Raw genomic sequence first — 23052 nt, forward strand, 5'->3', positions numbered from 1 at the left:
GTAATACTCTGTGCTGCTGCTGCTCCTTCTACTATATAACTCTCAGTCTGTAGTCACCACCAGATCAGCACACTGCTCTCCTGTAATACTCTGTGCTGCTGCTGCTCCTTCTACTATATAACTCTCAGTCTGTAGTCACCACCAGATCAGCACACTCCTCTCCTGTAATACTCTGTGCTGCTGCACCTTCTACTATATAACTCTCAGTCTGTAGTCACCACCAGATCATCACACTCCTCTCCTGTAATACTCTGTGCTGCTGCTCCTTCTACTATATAATGCTCAGTCTGTAGTCACCACCAGATCAGCACACTCCTCTCCTGTAATACTCTGTGCTGCTCCTTCTACTATATAACTCTCAGTCTGTAGTCACCACCAGATCAGCACACTCCTCTCCTGTAATACTCTGTGCTGCTGCTCCTTCTACTATATAACTCTCAGTCTGTAGTCACCACCAGATCAGCACACTCCTCTGCTGTAATACTCTGTGCTGCTGCTCCTTCTACTATATAATGCTCAGTCTGTAGTCACCACCAGATCAGCACACTGCTCTCCTGTAATACTCTGTGCTGCTGCTCCTTCTACTATATAACACTCAGTCTGTAGTCACCACCAGATCATCACACTCCTCACCTGTAATACTCTGTGCTGCTGCTGCGCCTACTACTTTATAACACTCAGCCTGTAGTCACCACCAGATCAGCACACTCCTCTCCTGTAATACTCTGTGCTGCTGCTCCTTCTACTATATAACACTCAGTCTGTAGTCACCACCAGATCATCACACTCCTCTCCTGTAATACTCTGTGCTGCTGCTGCGCCTACTACTTTATAACACTCAGTCTGTAGTCACCACCAGATCAGCACACACCTCTGCTGTAATACTCTGTGCTGCTGCTGCTCCTTCTACTATATAACTCTCAGTCTGTAGTCACCACCAGATCAGCCCACTCCTCTCCTGTAATACTCTGTGCTGCTGCTCCTTCTACTATATAACTCTCAGTCTGTAGTCACCACCAGATCAGCACACTCCTCTGCTGTAATACTCTGTGCTGCTGCTCCTTCTACTATATAACGCTCAGTCTGTTGTCACCACCAGATCAGCACACTCTTCTCCTGTAATACTCTGTGCTGCTGCTGCTCCTTCTACTATATAACACTCAGTCTGTAGTCACTACCAGATCAGCACACTCCTCTGCTGTAATACTCTGTGCTGCTCCTTCTACTATATAACTCTCAGTCTGTAGTCACCACCAGATCAGCACACTTCTCCTGTAATACTCTGTGCTGCTGGGTGCCCTGCTCCTTCTACTATATAATGCTCAGTCTGTAGTCACCACCAGATCAGCACACTCCTCTCCTGTAATACTCTGTGCTGCTGCTCCTTCTACTATATAACTCTCAGTCTGTAGTCACCACCAGATCAGCACACTCCTCTGCTGTAATACTCTGTGCTGCTGCTACTTCTACTATATAACTCTCAGTCTGTAGTCACCACCAGATCAGCACACTCCTCTCCTGTAATACTCTGTGCTGCTGCTGCTCCTTCTACTATATAACACTCAGTCTGTAGTCACCACCAGATCAGCACACTGCTCTCCTGTAATACTCTGTGCTGCTGCTCCTTCTACTATATAACTCTCAGTCTGTAGTCACCACCAGATCAGCACACTCCTCTCCTGTAATACTCTGTGCTGCTGCTCCTTCTACTATATAACTCTCAGTCTGTAGTCACCACCAGATCAGCACACTCCTCTCCTGTAATACTCTGTGCTGCTGCTCCTTCTACTATATAACACTCAGTCTGTAGTCACCACCAGATCATCACACTCCTCTCCTGTAATACTCTGTGCTGCTGCTGCGCCTACTACTTTATAACACTCAGTCTGTAGTCACCACCAGATCAGCACACTCCTCTGCTGTAATACTCTGTGCTGCTGCTCCTTCTACTATATAACTCTCAGTCTGTAGTCACCATCAGATCAGCACACTCCTCTGCTGTAATACTCTGTGCTGCTGCTCCTTCTACTATATAATGCTCAGTCTGTAGTCACCACCAGATCAGCACACTCCTCTCCTGTAATACTCTGTGCTGCTGCTCCTTCTACTATATAACACTCAGTCTGTAGTCACCACCAGATCATCACACTCCTCTCCTGTAATACTCTGTGCTGCTGCTGCGCCTACTACTTTATAACACTCAGCCTGTAGTCACCACCAGATCAGCACACTCCTCTCCTGTAATACTCTGTGCTGCTGCTCCTTCTACTATATAACACTCAGTCTGTAGTCACCACCAGATCAGCACACTCCTCTCCTGTAATACTCTGTGCTGCTGCTGCTCCTTCTACTATATAACTCTCAGTCTGTAGTCACCACCAGATCAGCACACTTCTCTCCTGTAATACTCTGTGCTGCTGCTCCTTCTACTATATAACTCTCAGTCTGTAGTCACCACCAGATCAGCACACTCCTCTCCTGTAATACTCTGTGCTGCTGCTGCTCCTTCTACTATATAACTCTCAGTCTGTAGTCACCACCAGATCAGCACACTCCTCTCCTGTAATACTCTGTGCTGCTGCTGCTCCTTCTACTATATAACACTCAGTCTGTAGTCACCACCAGATCAGCACACTCCTCTGCTGTAATACTCTGTGCTGCTGCTCCTTCTACTATATAATGCTCAGTCTGTAGTCACCACCAGATCAGCACACTCCTCTCCTGTAATACTCTGTGCTGCTGCTGCGACTACTACTTTATAACACTCAGTCTGTAGTCACCACCAGATCAGCACACTGCTCTCCTGTAATACTCTGTGCTGCTGCTCCTTCTACTATATAACTCTCAGTCTGTAGTCACCACCAGATCATCACACTCCTCTCCTGTAATACTCTGTGCTGCTGCTGCTCCTTCTACTATATAACTCTCAGTCTGTAGTCACCACCAGATCAGCACACTGCTCTCCTGTAATACTCTGTGCTGCTGTGCACCCTGCACCTTCTACTATATAACTCTGTCTGTAGTCACCACCAGATCAGCACACTGCTCTCCTGTAATACTCTGTGCTGCTGCTCCTTCTACTATATAATGCTCAGTCTGTAGTCACCACCAGATCAGCACACTGCTCTCCTGTAATACTCTGTGCTGCTGCTCCTTCTACTATATAACTCTCAGTCTGTAGTCACCACCAGATCAGCACACTCCTCTGCTGTAATACTCTGTGCTGCTGCTGCTCCTTCTACTATATAACTCTCAGTCTGTAGTCACCACCAGATCAGCACACTGCTCTCCTGTAATACTCTGTGCTGCTGCTGCTCCTTCTACTATATAACTCTCAGTCTGTAGTCACCACCAGATCAGCACACTCCTCTCCTGTAATACTCTGTGCTGCTGCACCTTCTACTATATAACTCTCAGTCTGTAGTCACCACCAGATCATCACACTCCTCTCCTGTAATACTCTGTGCTGCTGCTCCTTCTACTATATAATGCTCAGTCTGTAGTCACCACCAGATCAGCACACTCCTCTCCTGTAATACTCTGTGCTGCTCCTTCTACTATATAACTCTCAGTCTGTAGTCACCACCAGATCAGCACACTCCTCTCCTGTAATACTCTGTGCTGCTGCTCCTTCTACTATATAACTCTCAGTCTGTAGTCACCACCAGATCAGCACACTCCTCTGCTGTAATACTCTGTGCTGCTGCTCCTTCTACTATATAATGCTCAGTCTGTAGTCACCACCAGATCAGCACACTGCTCTCCTGTAATACTCTGTGCTGCTGCTCCTTCTACTATATAACACTCAGTCTGTAGTCACCACCAGATCATCACACTCCTCACCTGTAATACTCTGTGCTGCTGCTGCGCCTACTACTTTATAACACTCAGCCTGTAGTCACCACCAGATCAGCACACTCCTCTCCTGTAATACTCTGTGCTGCTGCTCCTTCTACTATATAACACTCAGTCTGTAGTCACCACCAGATCATCACACTCCTCTCCTGTAATACTCTGTGCTGCTGCTGCGCCTACTACTTTATAACACTCAGTCTGTAGTCACCACCAGATCAGCACACACCTCTGCTGTAATACTCTGTGCTGCTGCTGCTCCTTCTACTATATAACTCTCAGTCTGTAGTCACCACCAGATCAGTCCACTCCTCTCCTGTAATACTCTGTGCTGCTGCTCCTTCTACTATATAACTCTCAGTCTGTAGTCACCACCAGATCAGCACACTCCTCTGCTGTAATACTCTGTGCTGCTGCTCCTTCTACTATATAACGCTCAGTCTGTTGTCACCACCAGATCAGCACACTCTTCTCCTGTAATACTCTGTGCTGCTGCTGCTCCTTCTACTATATAACACTCAGTCTGTAGTCACTACCAGATCAGCACACTCCTCTGCTGTAATACTCTGTGCTGCTCCTTCTACTATATAACTCTCAGTCTGTAGTCACCACCAGATCAGCACACTTCTCCTGTAATACTCTGTGCTGCTGGGTGCCCTGCTCCTTCTACTATATAATGCTCAGTCTGTAGTCACCACCAGATCAGCACACTCCTCTCCTGTAATACTCTGTGCTGCTGCTCCTTCTACTATATAACTCTCAGTCTGTAGTCACCACCAGATCAGCACACTCCTCTGCTGTAATACTCTGTGCTGCTGCTACTTCTACTATATAACTCTCAGTCTGTAGTCACCACCAGATCAGCACACTCCTCTGCTGTAATACTCTGTGCTGCTGCTGCTCCTTCTACTATATAACTCTCAGTCTGTAGTCACCACCAGATCAGCACACTCCTCTCCTGTAATACTCTGTGCTGCTGCTGCTCCTTCTACTATATAACACTCAGTCTGTAGTCACCACCAGATCAGCACACTGCTCTCCTGTAATACTCTGTGCTGCTGCTCCTTCTACTATATAACTCTCAGTCTGTAGTCACCACCAGATCAGCACACTCCTCTCCTGTAATACTCTGTGCTGCTGCTCCTTCTACTATATAACTCTCAGTCTGTAGTCACTACCAGATCAGCACACTCCTCTCCTTTAATACTCTGTGCTGCTCCTTCTACTGTATAACTCTCAGTCTGTAGTCACCACCAGATCAGCACACTTCTCTCCTGTAATACTCTGTGCTGCTGCTCCTTCTACTATATAACTCTCAGTCTGTAGTCACCACCAGATCAGCACACTCCTCTCCTGTAATGCTCTGTGCTGCTGCTCCTTCTACTATATAATGCTCAGTCTGTAGTCACCACCAGATCAGCACACTCCTCTCCTGTAATACTCTGTGCTGCTCCTTCTACTATATAACTCTCAGTCTGTAGTCACCACCGGATCAGCACACTCCTCTCCTGTAATACTCTGTGCTGCTGCTCCTTCTACTATATAACTCTCAGTCTGTAGTCACCACCAGATCAGCACACTTGTCTCCTGTAATACTCTGTGCTGCTGCTCCTTCTACTATATAACGCTCAGTCTGTAGTCACCACCAGATCAGCACACTCTTCTCCTGTAATACTTTGTGCTGCTGCTGTTCCTTCTACTATATAACTCTCAGTCTGTAGTCACCACCAGATCAGCACACTCCTCTCCTGTAATACTCTGTGCTGCTGCTGCACCTACTACTTTATAACACTCAGTCTGTAGTCACCACCAGATCAGCACACTCCTCTCCTGTAATACTCTGTGCTGCTGCTGCTCCTTCTACTATATAACTCTCAGTCTGTAGTCACCACCAGATCAGCACACTCCTCTCCTGTAATACTCTGTGCTGCTGCTCCTTCTACTATATAACGCTCATTCTGTAGTCACCACCAGATCAGCACACTCCTCTCCTGTAATACTCTGTGCTGCTGCTCCTTCTACTATATAACTCTCAGTCTGTAGTCACCACCAGATCAGCACACTCCTCTGCTGTAATACTCTGTGCTGCTCCTTCTACTATATAACTCTCAGTCTGTAGTCACCACCAGATCAGCCCACTCCTCTCCTGTAATACTCTGTGCTGCTGCTGCTCCTTCTACTATATAACTCTCAGTCTGTAGTCACCACCAGATCAGCACACTCCTCTCCTGTAATACTCTGTGCTGCTGCTCCTTCTACTATATAACTCTCAGTCTGTAGTCACCACCAGATCAGCACACTCCTCTGCTGTAATACTCTGTACTGCTCCTTCTACTATATAACACTCAGTCTGTAGTCACCACCAGATCAGCACACTTCTCTCCTGTAATACTCTGTGCTGCTGCTGCTCCTACTACTATATAACGCTCAGTCTGTAGTCACCACCAGATCAGCACACTCCTCTCCTGTAATACTCTGTGCTGCTGCTCCTTCTACTATATAACTCTCAGTCTGTAGTCACCACCAGATCAGCACACTTCTCCTGTAATACTCTGTGCTGCTGGGTGCCCTGCTCCTTCTACTATATAATGCTCAGTCTGTAGTCACCACCAGATCAGCACACTCCTCTCCTGTAATACTCTGTGCTGCTCCTTCTACTATATAACTCTCAGTCTGTAGTCACCACCAGATCAGCACACTCCTCTCCTGTAATACTCTGTGCTGCTGCTCCTTCTACTATATAACTCTCAGTCTGTAGTCACCACCAGATCAGCACACTCCTCTGCTGTAATACTCTGTGCTGCTGCTCCTTCTACTATATAATGCTCAGTCTGTAGTCACCACCAGATCAGCACACTGCTCTCCTGTAATACTCTGTGCTGCTGCTCCTTCTACTATATAACACTCAGTCTGTAGTCACCACCAGATCAGCACACTCCTCTGCTGTAATACTCTGTGCTGCTGCTGCTCCTTCTACTATATAACACTCAGTCTGTAGTCACCACCAGATCATCACACTCCTCACCTGTAATACTCTGTGCTGCTGCTGCGCCTACTACTTTATAACACTCAGCCTGTAGTCACCACCAGATCAGCACACTCCTCTCCTGTAATACTCTGTGCTGCTGCTCCTTCTACTATATAACACTCAGTCTGTAGTCACCACCAGATCATCACACTCCTCTCCTGTAATACTCTGTGCTGCTGCTGCACCTACTACTTTATAACACTCAGTCTGTAGTCACCACCAGATCAGCACACTCCTCTGCTGTAATACTCTGTGCTGCTGCTGCTCCTTCTACTATATAACTCTCAGTCTGTAGTCACCACCAGATCAGCCCACTCCTCTCCTGTAATACTCTGTGCTGCTGCTCCTTCTACTATATAACTCTCAGTCTGTAGTCACCACCAGATCAGCACACTCTTCTCCTGTAATACTCTGTGCTGCTGCTGCTCCTTCTACTATATAACACTCAGTCTGTAGTCACTACCAGATCAGCACACTCCTCTGCTGTAATACTCTGTGCTGCTCCTTCTACTATATAACGCTCAGTCTGTAGTCACCACCAGATCAGCACACTCCTCTCCTGTAATACTCTGTGCTGCTGCTCCTTCTACTATATAACTCTCAGTCTGTAGTCACCACCAGATCAGCACACTCCTCTGCTGTAATACTCTGTGCTGCTGCTGCTCCTTCTACTATATAACTCTCAGTCTGTAGTCACCACCAGATCAGCACACTCCTCTCCTGTAATACTCTGTGCTGCTGCTGCTCCTTCTACTATATAACTCTCAGTCTGTAGTCACCACCAGATCAGCACACTGCTCTCCTGTAATACTCTGTGCTGCTGCTCCTTCTACTATATAACTCTCAGTCTGTAGTCACCACCAGATCAGCACACTCCTCTCCTGTAATACTCTGTGCTGCTGCTCCTTCTACTATATAACTCTCAGTCTGTAGTCACCACCAGATCAGCACACTCTCCTGTAATACTCTGTGCTGCTGCTCCTTCTACTATATAACGCTCAGTCTGTAGTCACCACCAGATCAGCACACTCCTCTCCTGTAATACTCTGTGCTGCTGCTCCTTCTACTATATAACTCTCAGTCTGTAGTCACCACCAGATCAGCACACTTCTCTCCTGTAATACTCTGTGCTGCTGCTCCTTCTACTATATAACTCTCAGTCTGTAGTCACCACCAGATCAGCACACTCCTCTCCTGTAATACTCTGTGCTGCTGCTGCTCCTTCTACTGTATAACTCTCAGTCTGTAGTCACTACCAGATCAGCACACTCCTCTCCTTTAATACTCTGTGCTGCTCCTTCTACTGTATAACTCTCAGTCTGTAGTCACCACCAGATCAGCATACTCCTCTCCTGTAATACTCTGTGCTGCTCCTTCTACTATATAACTCTCAGTCTGTAGTCACCACCGGATCAGCACACTCCTCTCCTGTAATACTCTGTGCTGCTGCTCCTTCTAATATATAACTCTCAGTCTGTAGTCACCACCAGATCAGCACACTTGTCTCCTGTAATACTCTGTGCTGCTGCTCCTTCTACTATATAACGCTCAGTCTGTAGTCACCACCAGATCAGCACACTCTTCTCCTGTAATACTCTGTGCTGCTGCTCCTTCTACTATATAACTCTCAGTCTGTAGTCACCACCAGATCAGCACACTCTCCTGTAATACTCTGTGCTGCTGCTGCTCCTTCTACTATATAACACTCAGTCTGTAGTAACCACCAGATCAGCACACTCCTCTGCTGTAATACTCTGTGCTGCTGCTGCTCCTTCTACTATATAACTCTCAGTCTGTAGTCACCACCAGATCAGCACACTCCTCTCCTGTAATACTCTGTGCTGCTGCTGCGCCTACTACTTTATAACACTCAGTCTGTAGTCACCACCAGATCAGCACACTCCTCTCCTGTAATACTCTGTGCTGCTGCTCCTTCTACTATATAACGCTCAGTCTGTAGTCACCACCAGATCAGCACACTCCTCTGCTGTAATACTCTGTGCTGCTCCTTCTACTATATAACTCTCAGTCTGTAGTCACCACCAGATCAGCCCACTCCTCTCCTGTAATACTCTGTGCTGCTGCTGCTCCTTCTACTATATAACTCTCAGTCTGTAGTCACCACCAGATCAGCACACTCCTCTCCTGTAATACTCTGTACTGCTCCTTCTACTATATAACACTCAGTCTGTAGTCACCACCAGATCAGCACACTCCTCACCTGTAATACTCTGTGCTGCTGCTGCGCCTACTACTTTATAACACTCAGCCTGTAGTCACCACCAGATCAGCACACTTCTCTCCTGTAATACTCTGTGCTGCTGCTGCTCCTACTACTATATAACGCTCAGTCTGTAGTCACCACCAGATCAGCACACTCCTCTCCTGTAATACTCTGTGCTGCTGCTGCTCCTTCTACTATATAACACTCAGTCTGTAGTCACCACCAGATCAGCACACTCCTCTGCTGTAATACTCTGTGCTGCTCCTTCTACTATATAACTCTCAGTCTGTAGTCACCACCAGATCAGCACACTTCTCCTGTAATACTCTGTGCTGCTGGGTGCCCTGCTCCTTCTACTATATAATGCTCAGTCTGTAGTCACCACCAGATCAGCACACTCCTCTCCTGTAATACTCTGTGCTGCTCCTTCTACTATATAACTCTCAGTCTGTAGTCACCACCAGATCAGCACACTCCTCTCCTGTAATACTCTGTGCTTCTGCTCCTTCTACTATATAACTCTCAGTCTGTAGTCACCACCAGATCAGCACACTCCTCTGCTGTAATACTCTGTGCTGCTGCTCCTTCTACTATATAATGCTCAGTCTGTAGTCACCACCAGATCAGCACACTGCTCTCCTGTAATACTCTGTGCTGCTGCTCCTTCTACTATATAACACTCAGTCTGTAGTCACCACCAGATCAGCACACTCCTCTGCTGTAATACTCTGTGCTGCTGCTGCTCCTTCTACTATATAACACTCAGTCTGTAGTCACCACCAGATCATCACACTCCTCACCTGTAATACTCTGTGCTGCTGCTGCGCCTACTACTTTATAACACTCAGCCTGTAGTCACCACCAGATCAGCACACTCCTCTCCTGTAATACTCTGTGCTGCTGCTCCTTCTACTATATAACACTCAGTCTGTAGTCACCACCAGATCATCACACTCCTCTCCTGTAATACTCTGTGCTGCTGCTGCGCCTACTACTTTATAACACTCAGTCTGTAGTCACCACCAGATCAGCACACTCCTCTGCTGTAATACTCTGTGCTGCTGCTGCTCCTTCTACTATATAACTCTCAGTCTGTAGTCACCACCAGATCAGCCCACTCCTCTCCTGTAATACTCTGTGCTGCTGTTCCTTCTACTATATAACTCTCAGTCTGTAGTCACCACCAGATCAGCACACTCCTCTGCTGTAATACTCTGTGCTGCTGCTCCTTCTACTATATAACGCTCAGTCTGTTGTCACCACCAGATCAGCACACTCTTCTCCTGTAATACTCTGTGCTGCTGCTGCTCCTTCTACTATATAACACTCAGTCTGTAGTCACTACCAGATCAGCACACTCCTCTGCTGTAATACTCTGTGCTGCTCCTTCTACTATATAACGCTCAGTCTGTAGTCACCACCAGATCAGCACACTCCTCTCCTGTAATACTCTGTGCTGCTGCTCCTTCTACTATATAACTCTCAGTCTGTAGTCACCACCAGATCAGCCCACTCCTCTCCTGTAATACTCTGTGCTGCTGCTACTTCTACTATATAACTCTCAGTCTGTAGTCACCACCAGATCAGCACACTCCTCTGCTGTAATACTCTGTGCTGCTGCTGCTCCTTCTACTATATAACTCTCAGTCTGTAGTCACCACCAGATCAGCACACTCCTCTCCTGTAATACTCTGTGCTGCTGCTGCTCCTTCTACTATATAACTCTCAGTCTGTAGTCACCACCAGATCAGCACACTGCTCTCCTGTAATACTCTGTGCTGCTGCTCCTTCTACTATATAACTCTCAGTCTGTAGTCACCACCAGATCAGCACACTCCTCTCCTGTAATACTCTGTGCTGCTGCTCCTTCTACTATATAACTCTCAGTCTGTAGTCACCACCAGATCAGCACACTCTCCTGTAATACTCTGTGCTGCTGCTCCTTCTACTATATAACGCTCAGTCTGTAGTCACCACCAGATCAGCACACTCCTCTCCTGTAATACTCTGTGCTGCTGCTCCTTCTACTATATAACTCTCAGTCTGTAGTCACCACCAGATCAGCACACTTCTCTCCTGTAATACTCTGTGCTGCTGCTCCTTCTACTATATAACTCTCAGTCTGTAGTCACCACCAGATCAGCACACTCCTCTCCTGTAATACTCTGTGCTGCTGCTGCTCCTTCTACTGTATAACTCTCAGTCTGTAGTCACTACCAGATCAGCACACTCCTCTCCTTTAATACTCTGTGCTGCTCCTTCTACTGTATAACTCTCAGTCTGTAGTCACCACCAGATCAGCATACTCCTCTCCTGTAATACTCTGTGCTGCTCCTTCTACTATATAACTCTCAGTCTGTAGTCACCACCGGATCAGCACACTCCTCTCCTGTAATACTCTGTGCTGCTGCTCCTTCTACTATATAACTCTCAGTCTGTAGTCACCACCAGATCAGCACACTTGTCTCCTGTAATACTCTGTGCTGCTGCTCCTTCTACTATATAACGCTCAGTCTGTAGTCACCACCAGATCAGCACACTCTTCTCCTGTAATACTCTGTGCTGCTGCTCCTTCTACTATATAACTCTCAGTCTGTAGTCACCACCAGATCAGCACACTCTCCTGTAATACTCTGTGCTGCTGCTGCTCCTTCTACTATATAACACTTAGTCTGTAGTAACCACCAGATCAGCACACTCCTCTGCTGTAATACTCTGTGCTGCTGCTGCTCCTTCTACTATATAACTCTCAGTCTGTAGTCACCACCAGATCAGCACACTCCTCTCCTGTAATACTCTGTGCTGCTGCTGCGCCTACTACTTTATAACACTCAGTCTGTAGTCACCACCAGATCAGCACACTCCTCTCCTGTAATACTCTGTGCTGCTGCTCCTTCTACTATATAACGCTCAGTCTGTAGTCACCACCAGATCAGCACACTCCTCTGCTGTAATACTCTGTGCTGCTCCTTCTACTATATAACTCTCAGTCTGTAGTCACCACCAGATCAGCCCACTCCTCTCCTGTAATACTCTGTGCTGCTGCTGCTCCTTCTACTATATAACTCTCAGTCTGTAGTCACCACCAGATCAGCACACTCCTCTCCTGTAATACTCTGTACTGCTCCTTCTACTATATAACACTCAGTCTGTAGTCACCACCAGATCAGCACACTCCTCTCCTGTAATACTCTGTGCTGCTGCTGCTCCTTCTACTATATAACACTCAGTCTGTAGTCACCACCAGATCAGCACACTTCTCTCCTGTAATACTCTGTGCTGCTGCTGCTCCTACTACTATATAACGCTCAGTCTGTAGTCACCACCAGATCAGCACACTCCTCTCCTGTAATACTCTGTGCTGCTGCTGCTCCTTCTACTATATAACACTCAGTCTGTAGTCACCACCAGATCAGCACACTCCTCTGCTGTAATACTCTGTGCTGCTCCTTCTACTATATAACTCTCAGTCTGTAGTCACCACCAGATCAGCACACTTCTCCTGTAATACTCTGTGCTGCTGGGTGCCCTGCTCCTTCTACTATATAATGCTCAGTCTGTAGTCACCACCAGATCAGCACACTTCTCTCCTAATCATTTGGACTGGGTCTGAACAACAGCTGAAAACCTTCCATGAACTATTCAACCAATTCCATCCCACCATCAACCTGACGCTCAATCACTCCTTCTCGGAAATAAACTTCCTGGACACAGTCATCAAGATACAGGACAACAAAATTGAGACATCACTGTATCGGAAGCCGATTGACCGACCAACCTACCTAGGATGGGACAGCTTTCATCCGAAACACATAAAGAACTCCATTGTATACAGCCAGGCCATCAGATACCATCGCATATATTCTAACCCTGCAGATAGAGAAGAACACCTCGGAGTCCTCAGAGACACATTCTTGAAGCAGGGTTACCATCCAAGAACGATTGATAACCAAATCACCAGAGCCACCAGAATACCAAGATCGGAGTTATTAAGATACAATACCAAAAAGGAGAACAACCGAGTGCCCCTGGTCGTCACATACAACCCCCACCTGGAGACGCTGAGAGGAATCACACGCAAATTACATCCACTACTACAAAAAGACAACCGTCTAACATCCATATTTCCGGACCCCCCTCTCCTGTGCTATAGACAGCCACCAAACCTCAGGAATATGATGGTCAGTAGCTCATTACCATCCCCAACCAACGCAGGAACATTTCCATGTGGGAATAAGAGGTGCAAAACCTGCCCTCACATACTGACCACTGACAGGATAGAGATACCAAACTCGAACAAGGAATATAACATTCCAGGTACCTTCACCTGCAGCACATCCAATGTAGTGTATTTAATTATGTGTACCAAATGCTCCACTGATAATCTGTATGTTGGAGAGACCGGACAGCAACTTAGACTGCGCATGAACTCACATCGCCATACTATTAAAGAACAAAGATCTGACCTTCCTGTGTCTAAACATTTCTGCAGGGGGGATCACAACATTACCAATGACATGAAAATTCTGGTTTTGAGAGGGAATTTCAGATCTAAGAGAGAAAGGCGCATACACGAATATAAATTCATGACATTGTTTCGGACACTAGAGTGTGGACTTAATGCATCACAGGGGTTCATGTCTTTTTACAGTAGTGTGTGATCTGACAAGGACCTGTAAGTGTTTATATTGTCTCCACCAATTACCACATTGTCTCGACCAAATGTCTCCACCAATTGCTTACATTGTCTCACCAACTACTAACAACCCCCCCCCTCCTCCTGAAATCTAACACCCTTTGTGCCTGCTCTGTGTATATATATATATGCATCCTTCAGAAATGTTTTTAAATTTGCTTTGACAAAGGAGCCTTGCGCTTCGAAACGTTAGCCATTTGTCATCATTATGAGTTAGCCATTAAAAAGGTATCAACTACTGAAGATTACCAAGTTTTCGTGTTTTTTTTATATTTCCAACCCACTGGCTAAAACGGTACAACAACGAACATTTCCCTTCACTTCTCTCCTGTAATACTCTGTGCTGCTGCTCCTTCTACTATATAACTCTCAGTCTGTAGTCACCACCAGATCAGCACACTCCTCTCCTGTAATACTCTGTGCTGCTGCTCCTTCTACTATATAACGCTCAGTCTGTAGTCCCCACCAGATCAGCACACTCTTCTCCTGTAATACTCTGTGCTGCTGCACCTTCTACTATATAACTGTCAGTCTGTAGTCACCACCAGATCAGCACACTCTCCTGTAATACTCTGTGCTGCTGCTGCTGCTCCTTCTACTATATAACGCTCAGTCTGTAGTCACCACCAGATCAGCACACTCCTCTCCTGTAATACTCTGTACTGCTGTGCACCCTGCTCCTTCTACTATATAACTCTCAGTCTGTAGTCACCACCAGATCAGCACACTCCTCTCCTGTAATACTCTGTGCTGCTGCTGCGCCTACTACTTTCTAACACTCAGTCTGTAGTCACCACCAGATCAGCACACTCCTCTCCTGTAATACTCTGTGCTGCTGTGCACCCTGCACCTTCTACTATATAACGCTCAGTCTGTAGTCACCACCAGATCAGCACACTTCTCTCCTGTAATACTCTGTGTTGCTGCTCCTTCTACTATATAACTCTCAGTCTGTAGTCACCACCAGATCAGCACACTCCTCTCCTGTAATACTCTGTGCTGCTGCTCCTTGGTGTATTTTCCCACCTGTTGGTGCCCTGCTGTGTTGGTATTAGTAATAGCCCCTTTTGGGGAGGGGGGTTTCTTGACACTACTGCCCCCAGTGCTGGTTACAGGTGAAAGGTCAAGAATTGGCGGGTTTTATGGGTCATGAGGAATCTGTGCAAATAAAGAGGCGAAACGTGTTTGATGTAGCCGCTAACTCACACTGGTAAATAAGGAGACGCCAGCATCTCTGTCACATCACATGTCCATGGTTACAGGAGAATCCAGCTCTTCTTAGTTCTGAATCCCACCCAACTTTCCAAGGATTCTGATATTCCATTCAGGAACCTAGGACAGCTCTTCTCTGAGAGGAAATGACACCTTTATATTTAAAGGGATTTTCCAGAACACAAATGGCTGCTTTCTTAAATGAAAACAGTGCCACGCCTGCCCTCAGGTTGTGTGCAGTATTGCAGCTCAAGTCCATTCATTGCCTGCAATACCAGACATGGGCAGATGTGGCGCTGTTCCTGTAAAATATATTTATTTTTTCTTCACAGATACCGATTCGTGTGAGACGTGTGCCAAACTGCGAGCGACCATTGACAGGGTAGAGAAGGAAAAGGAGGAGGCGATCAGGGGCCAAAATGAGGTAAGACCCCCCCTCCCCCCAGGAGGTATAAAGATCCCCCCGGCACTGCCCATTGTAGTCTTGTAGTCATGTGCCAAAAGTTGCCTTTATATGGAAATATAACATAAAAATGTCTAAAATATTTTTAAAAATTCCATCGTGCCCGTTCTGTGGCCCAGTCTTTCCAAAAACAACTGGCGGAGATCTCCAAGAACCGCAAACGTCTTGAGGAGGAAAGAGTAAGGACGCTGCGGCAAAGGATACGGAAGGAACTGGAGGAGGAAATGGAGGAACTGCGGCGTGGCTGGAAGACGGAGTCTACTGTGGCTGTGGAGGAGGCGTGTCAGGAAACGCAGAAACGGGCAGAGATGGAATGGGCGAGGGAGATGCAGGCAGTGAAGGAGGCCGCGGAGGTGAGATTGTGGGGTTTGTAAGAACATGGGCCTTCAAGGGCCACAAGGGTTTGTGATTTTTTACACTAAACAGCGCCACACCTTTCCTGAGGTTGTATGTGGTATAGCAGCTCAGTCCCACTCAGTTCAGTAAAGGCAATATCCAATATGAAGGGTCCAAAAACAAAAGGACCACAGGGGCCCGTACCTCATAAAATGGCGACAGAGCCATAAGCAGTCAGAGTAGTATGACCAATCACATTAATCACGGGAAATTATATGACTAGTGGTAGATGGACTCACATTCAGTCCTGTCAACGCAATTCAAGAGGGCCACAGGAGGGCCCCATGGTCCATCCCACCGTCACCCTCAAGTATCCTTTTCTACTAATACGGTAATCCCAAATCCTCATGTCAATTCTGCTCAGATCAGTGGAAAAGGAAGCTCAGGGGCGTGACCAAGAGGAAGTCCTTATTATGACTCCACCTCCACAGACACACCCATGCTTATCATGCCAATGAATTCTGTATGTAATGACAGCGTTGACCAGACACTACTGCACCTATCATCCACTTCTTGTTAGTTGTATTACAGGGATCGTATGAAGGACGCCGTATCGGAGGCGGTCGCAGAGGAGCGGAGACAGGCTGAGCTGCAGACGGACTCTCTGAAGAGGCAACATGAGGAGGAACTGAAGTCATTTCAGGAAAAGTAAGACTTTTATTCTGTCTTGGCCTTCTTGCCCATTGTGTTATGTCAGTCCAGGTAGCTGCAACGGGGCTAAGGAATAGCAGTAGGGAATCTCGCCCTGCACTACTCCCACTAGCTATCCCGATCCCTGCCTCACGGGTGTGGGTCGGCTGTACTCAGGCTAAGCCTGACCCCGACAGCTCCTCTCTCACTGATACCGTAGGCCTAGAGGGAAGTGGGAGAAGGAATGCCCTATAACAGTGATGGCGAACCTATGGCACGCGTGCCAGAGAGGGCACGCAGAGCCCTCCATGCTGGCACGTGTGCGGTCGCCCGGATCGCTCACCAACGGGGAATCCGGTACAGGATTCCCCGTTGATGAGCGATCACTGCCTTCAGTTGTATGTGCAAATGCACATACAGCTGAAAGCTGTCAGGGTAGGCCGCGGATCGCGCGACCGCGGCCTACACTGGCTGCAGAGTTTGACCTCTGCCCCGACGCGGGCGCGATGACGTCATCAGCGCCGCCAGTGACAAGAAGGTGGATGCCGGCGGCTCTTCAGGGGTGAGTATGAGAGTGGCTCACTGTCTATATGATGTTGGGGGGAGCGCTTATAATACTTGGTGGGGTGTATGATACTGGGGGGGAGTGTATAATACTGAGGGGGCTTATAATACTGGGTGGGAGTGTATAATACTGGGGGGAGTGTATAATACTGGGGGGAGTGTATAATACTGGGGGGGAGTGTATAATACTGGGGGGAGTGTATAATACTGAGGGGGCTTATAATACTGGGGGGAGTGTATAATACTGGGGGGAGTGTATAATACTGGGGGGGAGTGTATAATACTGGGGGGAGTGTATAATACTGGGGGGAGTGTATAATACTGGGGGGAGTGTATAATACTGGGGGGGGCTTATAATACTGGGGGGAGTGTATAATACTGGGTGGGGTGTATAATACTGGGGGGAGTGTATAATACTGGGGGGAGTGTATAATACTGGGGGGGAGTGTATAATACTGAGGGGGCTTATAATACTGGGGGGGCTTATAATACTGGGGGGTGTACTAAAGAGCATATAATACTGGGGGGGGGCCTATTTATAAGCACACAATACTGTGTGTGGATGCCACTGTGGAGCATATAATCCTGTGGGGGGGGGGGGGGGGACACCTACTGCGGAGCATATAACACTGGGGGGCTACTGTGGTACTGTGGAGAATATAATATTGTGTGGTGGGCCCACTGCAGAGCATATAATACTGTCTGGGGTCCCCTCACTATTTATATCACACAGTATCTGTTTTATAGCAGACGTGATATTAGTACAGGATGTAAGAATATTACACGCTCACTATAAAACAGATCCTGTGCGATGTAAATAGTGAAAATTAATTGTTCAAAGTACCAAATGCCGAGACCTTTACATTTCAGTACAACGTTGTTTGTATTATTGAAAGCTCTGTAAAGCCCCACATGACTGTAATTTTTGGTCAGTAACTGTCCGCAATTGTGGATCCGCATAGTATTAAGTCTATATTGTCGTGTTGGCACTCCGCGAAAATTTTGTGGGTTTTGGGTTGCAGTTTGGGCACTCGGTCTCTAAAAGGTTCGCCATCACTGCCCTATAAGATCTCTAGGGACTGGAGACTAAAGGGGGTCACCCCTAACAAAGAAGTGAAGCTGCTACTGACAGGGACTGACAAGGGTGTGCGCTGACTAACAACACAAGCAGCACACAGGAAAAATGTGGGAAAGGATTCCCCCAAACCAATATGGGAAGGAACCTTACACTAGGAAACAAACACAGGGAAACTGAGTAGAAATCAAAGGATAAGGCAATTCACTCACACAGTCAATTATACACAGAGGGAGGATTGGTGAACACAGAAGGGAAAACACACAAACCAACTCGTTCACCCAAACTTCCCAAAAACCAACCACGGAACTTCCTCTATCCAAGATAACCACCTACTCCTCCTGCTAAGGCCTAGCTCTGTAAAAGCGACACTCAGCACAGAACCATGGGAGGCATGGGTTTAAATACAGAGTAGAGACCACTCCTCCCAGGTGCAAATGGGAGGACAGACTAATCAACCAGGAGATAAAGCTGCCTACCAGCAGTGCGCGCGAGCAAGTCAGAAGGTGTGCACCAATACTCACGACAGGACAACCCCGCAGCGCCAGGATGCCACCCCAGACACTGCGCAGCCAAAAACTCCCCAGGTAAGAAAATAGAAAGTAATGAACCTAAATACTCCTAACAGGATCCTCCCCTCAAGGAGAAGACTCCGGATTCTCTAGGAGCATCCTTCTTCGGGAACTCCTTGTGGAATTTCTCCACGAGTCTGGGGGCTGACATATCCGACTCCAGGACCCAAGAATTATCCTCAGGACCGTATCCCTTCCATGCCACCAGATACCGTAGCTTCCCCCGAACATATTTGCTATCCAGAACTCGGGATATCTCATACTCCCCGGACTCAGAAACTGGTGGAACCTTAACTGGAGACGTTCCCTTCTTGGCCTTCTTTAACAAGGAGACATGAAAGACCCGGTTTATCTTCCACCTTTTAGGTAGTTGCAGCTGCGCCGCCACTTCATTTACCATCTTGTTGATCTTAAAAGGACCCACAAATCTGGGACCCAGCTTCTTGCTAGGAACCTTCAACCTGATATTCTTGGTGGACAACCAAACCATCTCACCAGGGAAGAACTGCAACTCTCCTCTCTTCCGATCCGCCTGGACCTTAGCCTGGTGCGACCACTTAGCACAGTCAGCCCCCTTCTTAGTCAAGTCCGAGATAGGTTTCACAACCTCAGAAAATCCCTTGATAAACTGGCGATAATAGTTGGAGAATCCCAAGAACCGTTGGACCGCCTATAGGTTCTCGGGTCGCGGCCACTCCAAGACTGCCCTGACCTTCTCAGGGTCCATCTCGAACCCCTTTTCCGATAGGATATAGCCAAGGAAACATAATTTATTGACCGCGAACACACATTTCTCCAGCTTAGCACTTAATTGGTTAACCCTCAGGAGATCTAAAACCTCTCTCACTCTCTCCCAATGAGTCTCCAAATCCGGGGTGTAAATGAGTATATCGTCCAGATAGACCACAACCCCCCTCCCTATGACGGCCCTTAGTACATCATTAATAAAATTCTGAGAAAACGCAGGCGCATTGGTTAGACCGAAAGGCATCACAAGATTCTCAAAGTGTCCTAGGGGTGTGTTAAACGCTGTTTTCCACTCATCCCCCTTCTTGATTCTCAGCAAGTTATACGCCCCACGTAAATCTATTTTACTAAACCAGCGGGCTCCAGTAATCTGGCTGAATAGATCCGAGATCAACGGAATGGGATAGGGATTCCGCACCGTGATTTTGTTAATCTCCCTAAAATCCAAACAAGGGCGCAACCCTCCATCTTTCTTCTTTACAAAGAAAAACCCCACTGCTACTGGGGACTTAGATGGGCGAATATGCCCCACCTCTAGACTCCCCTCAATATACTCTTTGAGCGCCTCCCTCTCCGGAATAGTGAGATTGTATAAATTGGTGTGCACCAATACCCACGACAGGACAACCCCGCAGCGCCAGGATGCCACCCCAGACACCGCGCAGCCAAAAACTCCCCAGGTAAGAAAAATAGAAAGTAATGAACCTAAATACTCCTAACACATTGGGCCTGACCCCATCATCCACCATGAATATAGCATCACTATACCGTATACTGAACCTATCACTTATACCGCCAGGATCTGCGCCGTCCAGGAGCAGCTGAAGAGCGTCAATCGGGAAAAGGACAACTTTGAGTGTCAATTTAAGGTATTTTTACTGTTTCTATCTATACATAGACTTCACTGGTCACACAGTTGTCAGAACTCTTGGGGGACTTAAGCTCCTCCCTTGGCCCCACCCATAACCCAATTGTGAACACCCCTTTTACAACCAGGAACACCCACAGACTGCCCACTTCAGGGTTAAACCTAAAAACTTTGTAATTGGTCAAGTATATAATATTGGCAATTGTGATTTATGGCCATCACTTTCCCTGGCTCCTGAAAGGCAAGTCTACTTAGTAATGCAGAAATACATATATTATAAAAGCAGGGATCCATATCTTTTTTGTTCAGGGGTGGAGCATAAAAAAAGGGGTGGGATTGTAAGCTCCACCCCCAAGGAACTTAGAAACAGGCTATTTCCTGTTAGGTGGCAGGAAGGGTCATGTGATACAGACAGTGGTCAAGGATGGGGTCAAAAAAGGGAGGGACTTTCAAGCATTAATAATTACAGTTATATCTTGATTGATACTTCAGAGCTGCATTCACAATTCTGCTGCTTGTAGGCGGAGACAGGCAGCAAGCTTGTTGACAGAACTACAATTAGCGGAGCGGCTATAATACTGGATGACAAATTCCTGGTGCAAAGATGACACTTCCCAGAGTGCACAGGCACTGATCAAGCGGGGTCTGCAGAATTATGAATGCAGCTCTGGAGTATAATACAGGGTGTTAACCATTGACTTTCCATTGTCCTTTGTTGCAGGAGTTACAGCTGAATTACAAGCGGTTTATCGATTTGACAGACTCCGCCCTTCACTCCGATTACCTTCTGCGGTTAATCCGCCTGGGCAAACCTCCAGGATACGCCCACTCTGCCGTCCAGACGGACACGGATATCGATAATTTGTAACGAGTCGTCTCCGATACAGTCAGTGTTCTGATAGATTCCGGAATGCTCGTCCTTAAAGGGCCAGACACAAAGTTTTGGAGATATCAACTAGTGTACAGTGATATTCCTTTAATCCGGCACAGAACTGTGATATTTTTATATTCCGCTGGTTTTCGTTACTTGTAGGGTTTTGGATGCAAATTTTTAGTACGTTGCAGTTTACTGTGACACCACTAGAGGCCCTCAGCGCTCCACCATCTCCCGATCCCTCCATACAATAACTTCTCCACCTTCTCCGTAGATTCGCATCCTCCACCCTGTTCCTCCCTCCTTCTCTTCTTACTCACCTTCTGAAGGAGGTGATGACAAATCAGAAAAAAAATCTAGCATTAGTCACGTCTTCTGCTCTAGTCACTTCCAAAGCTGCATTCACAATATATTCTATTTCCATGTGAAATGCGTTAGCCCTGTGCAGACGGATCCGCCCCTGCGGTCTTGGCTAAGCTCCCGCTGCTGTAGGCTGCATTGCATTGTGAGAGATGTTGAGGCTTTATCTAATGCAGCAGCACAAAGCACGCCCCCTGCAGGCCCAGCAGCAGAGCGAATTGTGAGCACAGCTCTGGATGTGACCGGAGTGTCAGTTCTAATGTATCACAGGGTATATAGATTTAATGCTGTCATTTCCTGTAATCAGGTCATGTAATTAGATCAGAGACGGCTTTAATTAAGAGATCTGCTCATTATCTTATTAACAAGTGTCAGATACGTTCTCACACATTATGTCCGTGCTGGATATGGATCGGTGCGCTGTGCATTATTACACTGGCCGCAACATCTGCCTTCACCATTAGTCCTGGTTATACAGCTGAAAGGGGTGGTCTCTGCCAAAACCTCTCAGAAATAGCGCCCCTCCTGCCCACAGGTCGTGTCTTATATTACAACCTATCATACACAATTGTATGTCCTTGTCTTATACAGTTCCTTTAAATTAAGAAATCTGTTCAAAATCCTACAAGTCTGAGGGGCGGGGTAACATGGACACTTCCTGTGTATTATAAATCTGAGGGGTGGGGCAACATGGACACTTCCTGTGTATTATTAATCTGAGGGGCGGGGTAACATGGACACTTCCTGTGTATTATTAATCTGAGGGGCGGGGTAACATGGACACTTCCTGTGTATTATTAGTCTGAGGGGCGGGGTAACATGGACACTTCCTGCATATTATTAGTCTGAGGGGCGGGGTAACATGGCACTTCCTGTGTATTATAAATCTGAGGGGTGGGGTAACATGGACACTTCCTGTGTATTATTAGTCTGAGGGGTGGGGTAACATGGACACTTCCTGCGTACTATTAGTCTGAGGGGCGGGGTAACATGGACACTTCCTGCGTACTATTAGTCTGAGGGGCGGGGTAACATGGACACTTCCTGTGTATTATTAGTCTGAGGGGCGGGGTAACATGGACACTTCCTGTGTATTATTAGTCTGAGGGGTGGGGTAACATGGACACTTCTTGTGTATTATTAGTCTTAGGGGCGGGGTAACATGGACACTTCCTGCTTATTACAAGTCTGAGGGGCGGGGTAACATGGACACTTCCTGTGTATTATTAGTCTGAGGGGTGGGGTAACATGGACACTTCCTGTGTATTATTAGTCTGAGGGGTGGGGTAACATGGACACTTCTTGTGTATTATTAGTCTTAGGGGCGGGGTAACATGGACACTTCCTGCTTATTACAAGTCTGAGGGGCGGGGTAACATGGACACTTCCTGTGTATTATTAGTCTGAGGGGCGGGGTAACATGGACACTTCCTGCTTATTACAAGTCTGAGGGGCGAGGTAACATGGACACTTCCTGTGTATTATTAGTCT

The 23052-nt window shown here is 47.1% G+C and overlaps 1 protein-coding gene across 1 annotated transcript in view; it reads left to right on the forward strand.

The window, feature by feature from the left end:
- Positions 1–21305, forward strand: part of LOC142204685 (uncharacterized) — a 40893-nt gene extending 19588 nt beyond the window's left edge. Inside the window, exons 2-6 of the mRNA XM_075275991.1 lie at positions 15345–15436; positions 15595–15828; positions 16392–16519; positions 20259–20328; positions 21049–21305. Of these exons, the coding sequence (XP_075132092.1) occupies positions 15345–15436; positions 15595–15828; positions 16392–16519; positions 20259–20328; positions 21049–21195 (671 nt within the window). The 3' untranslated portion in view covers positions 21196–21305. The remainder of the gene's footprint in view (positions 1–15344; positions 15437–15594; positions 15829–16391; positions 16520–20258; positions 20329–21048) is intronic.
- The last annotated feature ends 1747 nt before the right edge of the window (positions 21306–23052 follow it).

The sequence above is a fragment of the Leptodactylus fuscus genome, chromosome 5, assembly GCF_031893055.1.
Source record: "Leptodactylus fuscus isolate aLepFus1 chromosome 5, aLepFus1.hap2, whole genome shotgun sequence".
Classification (NCBI taxonomy): Eukaryota; Metazoa; Chordata; class Amphibia; order Anura; family Leptodactylidae; genus Leptodactylus; species Leptodactylus fuscus.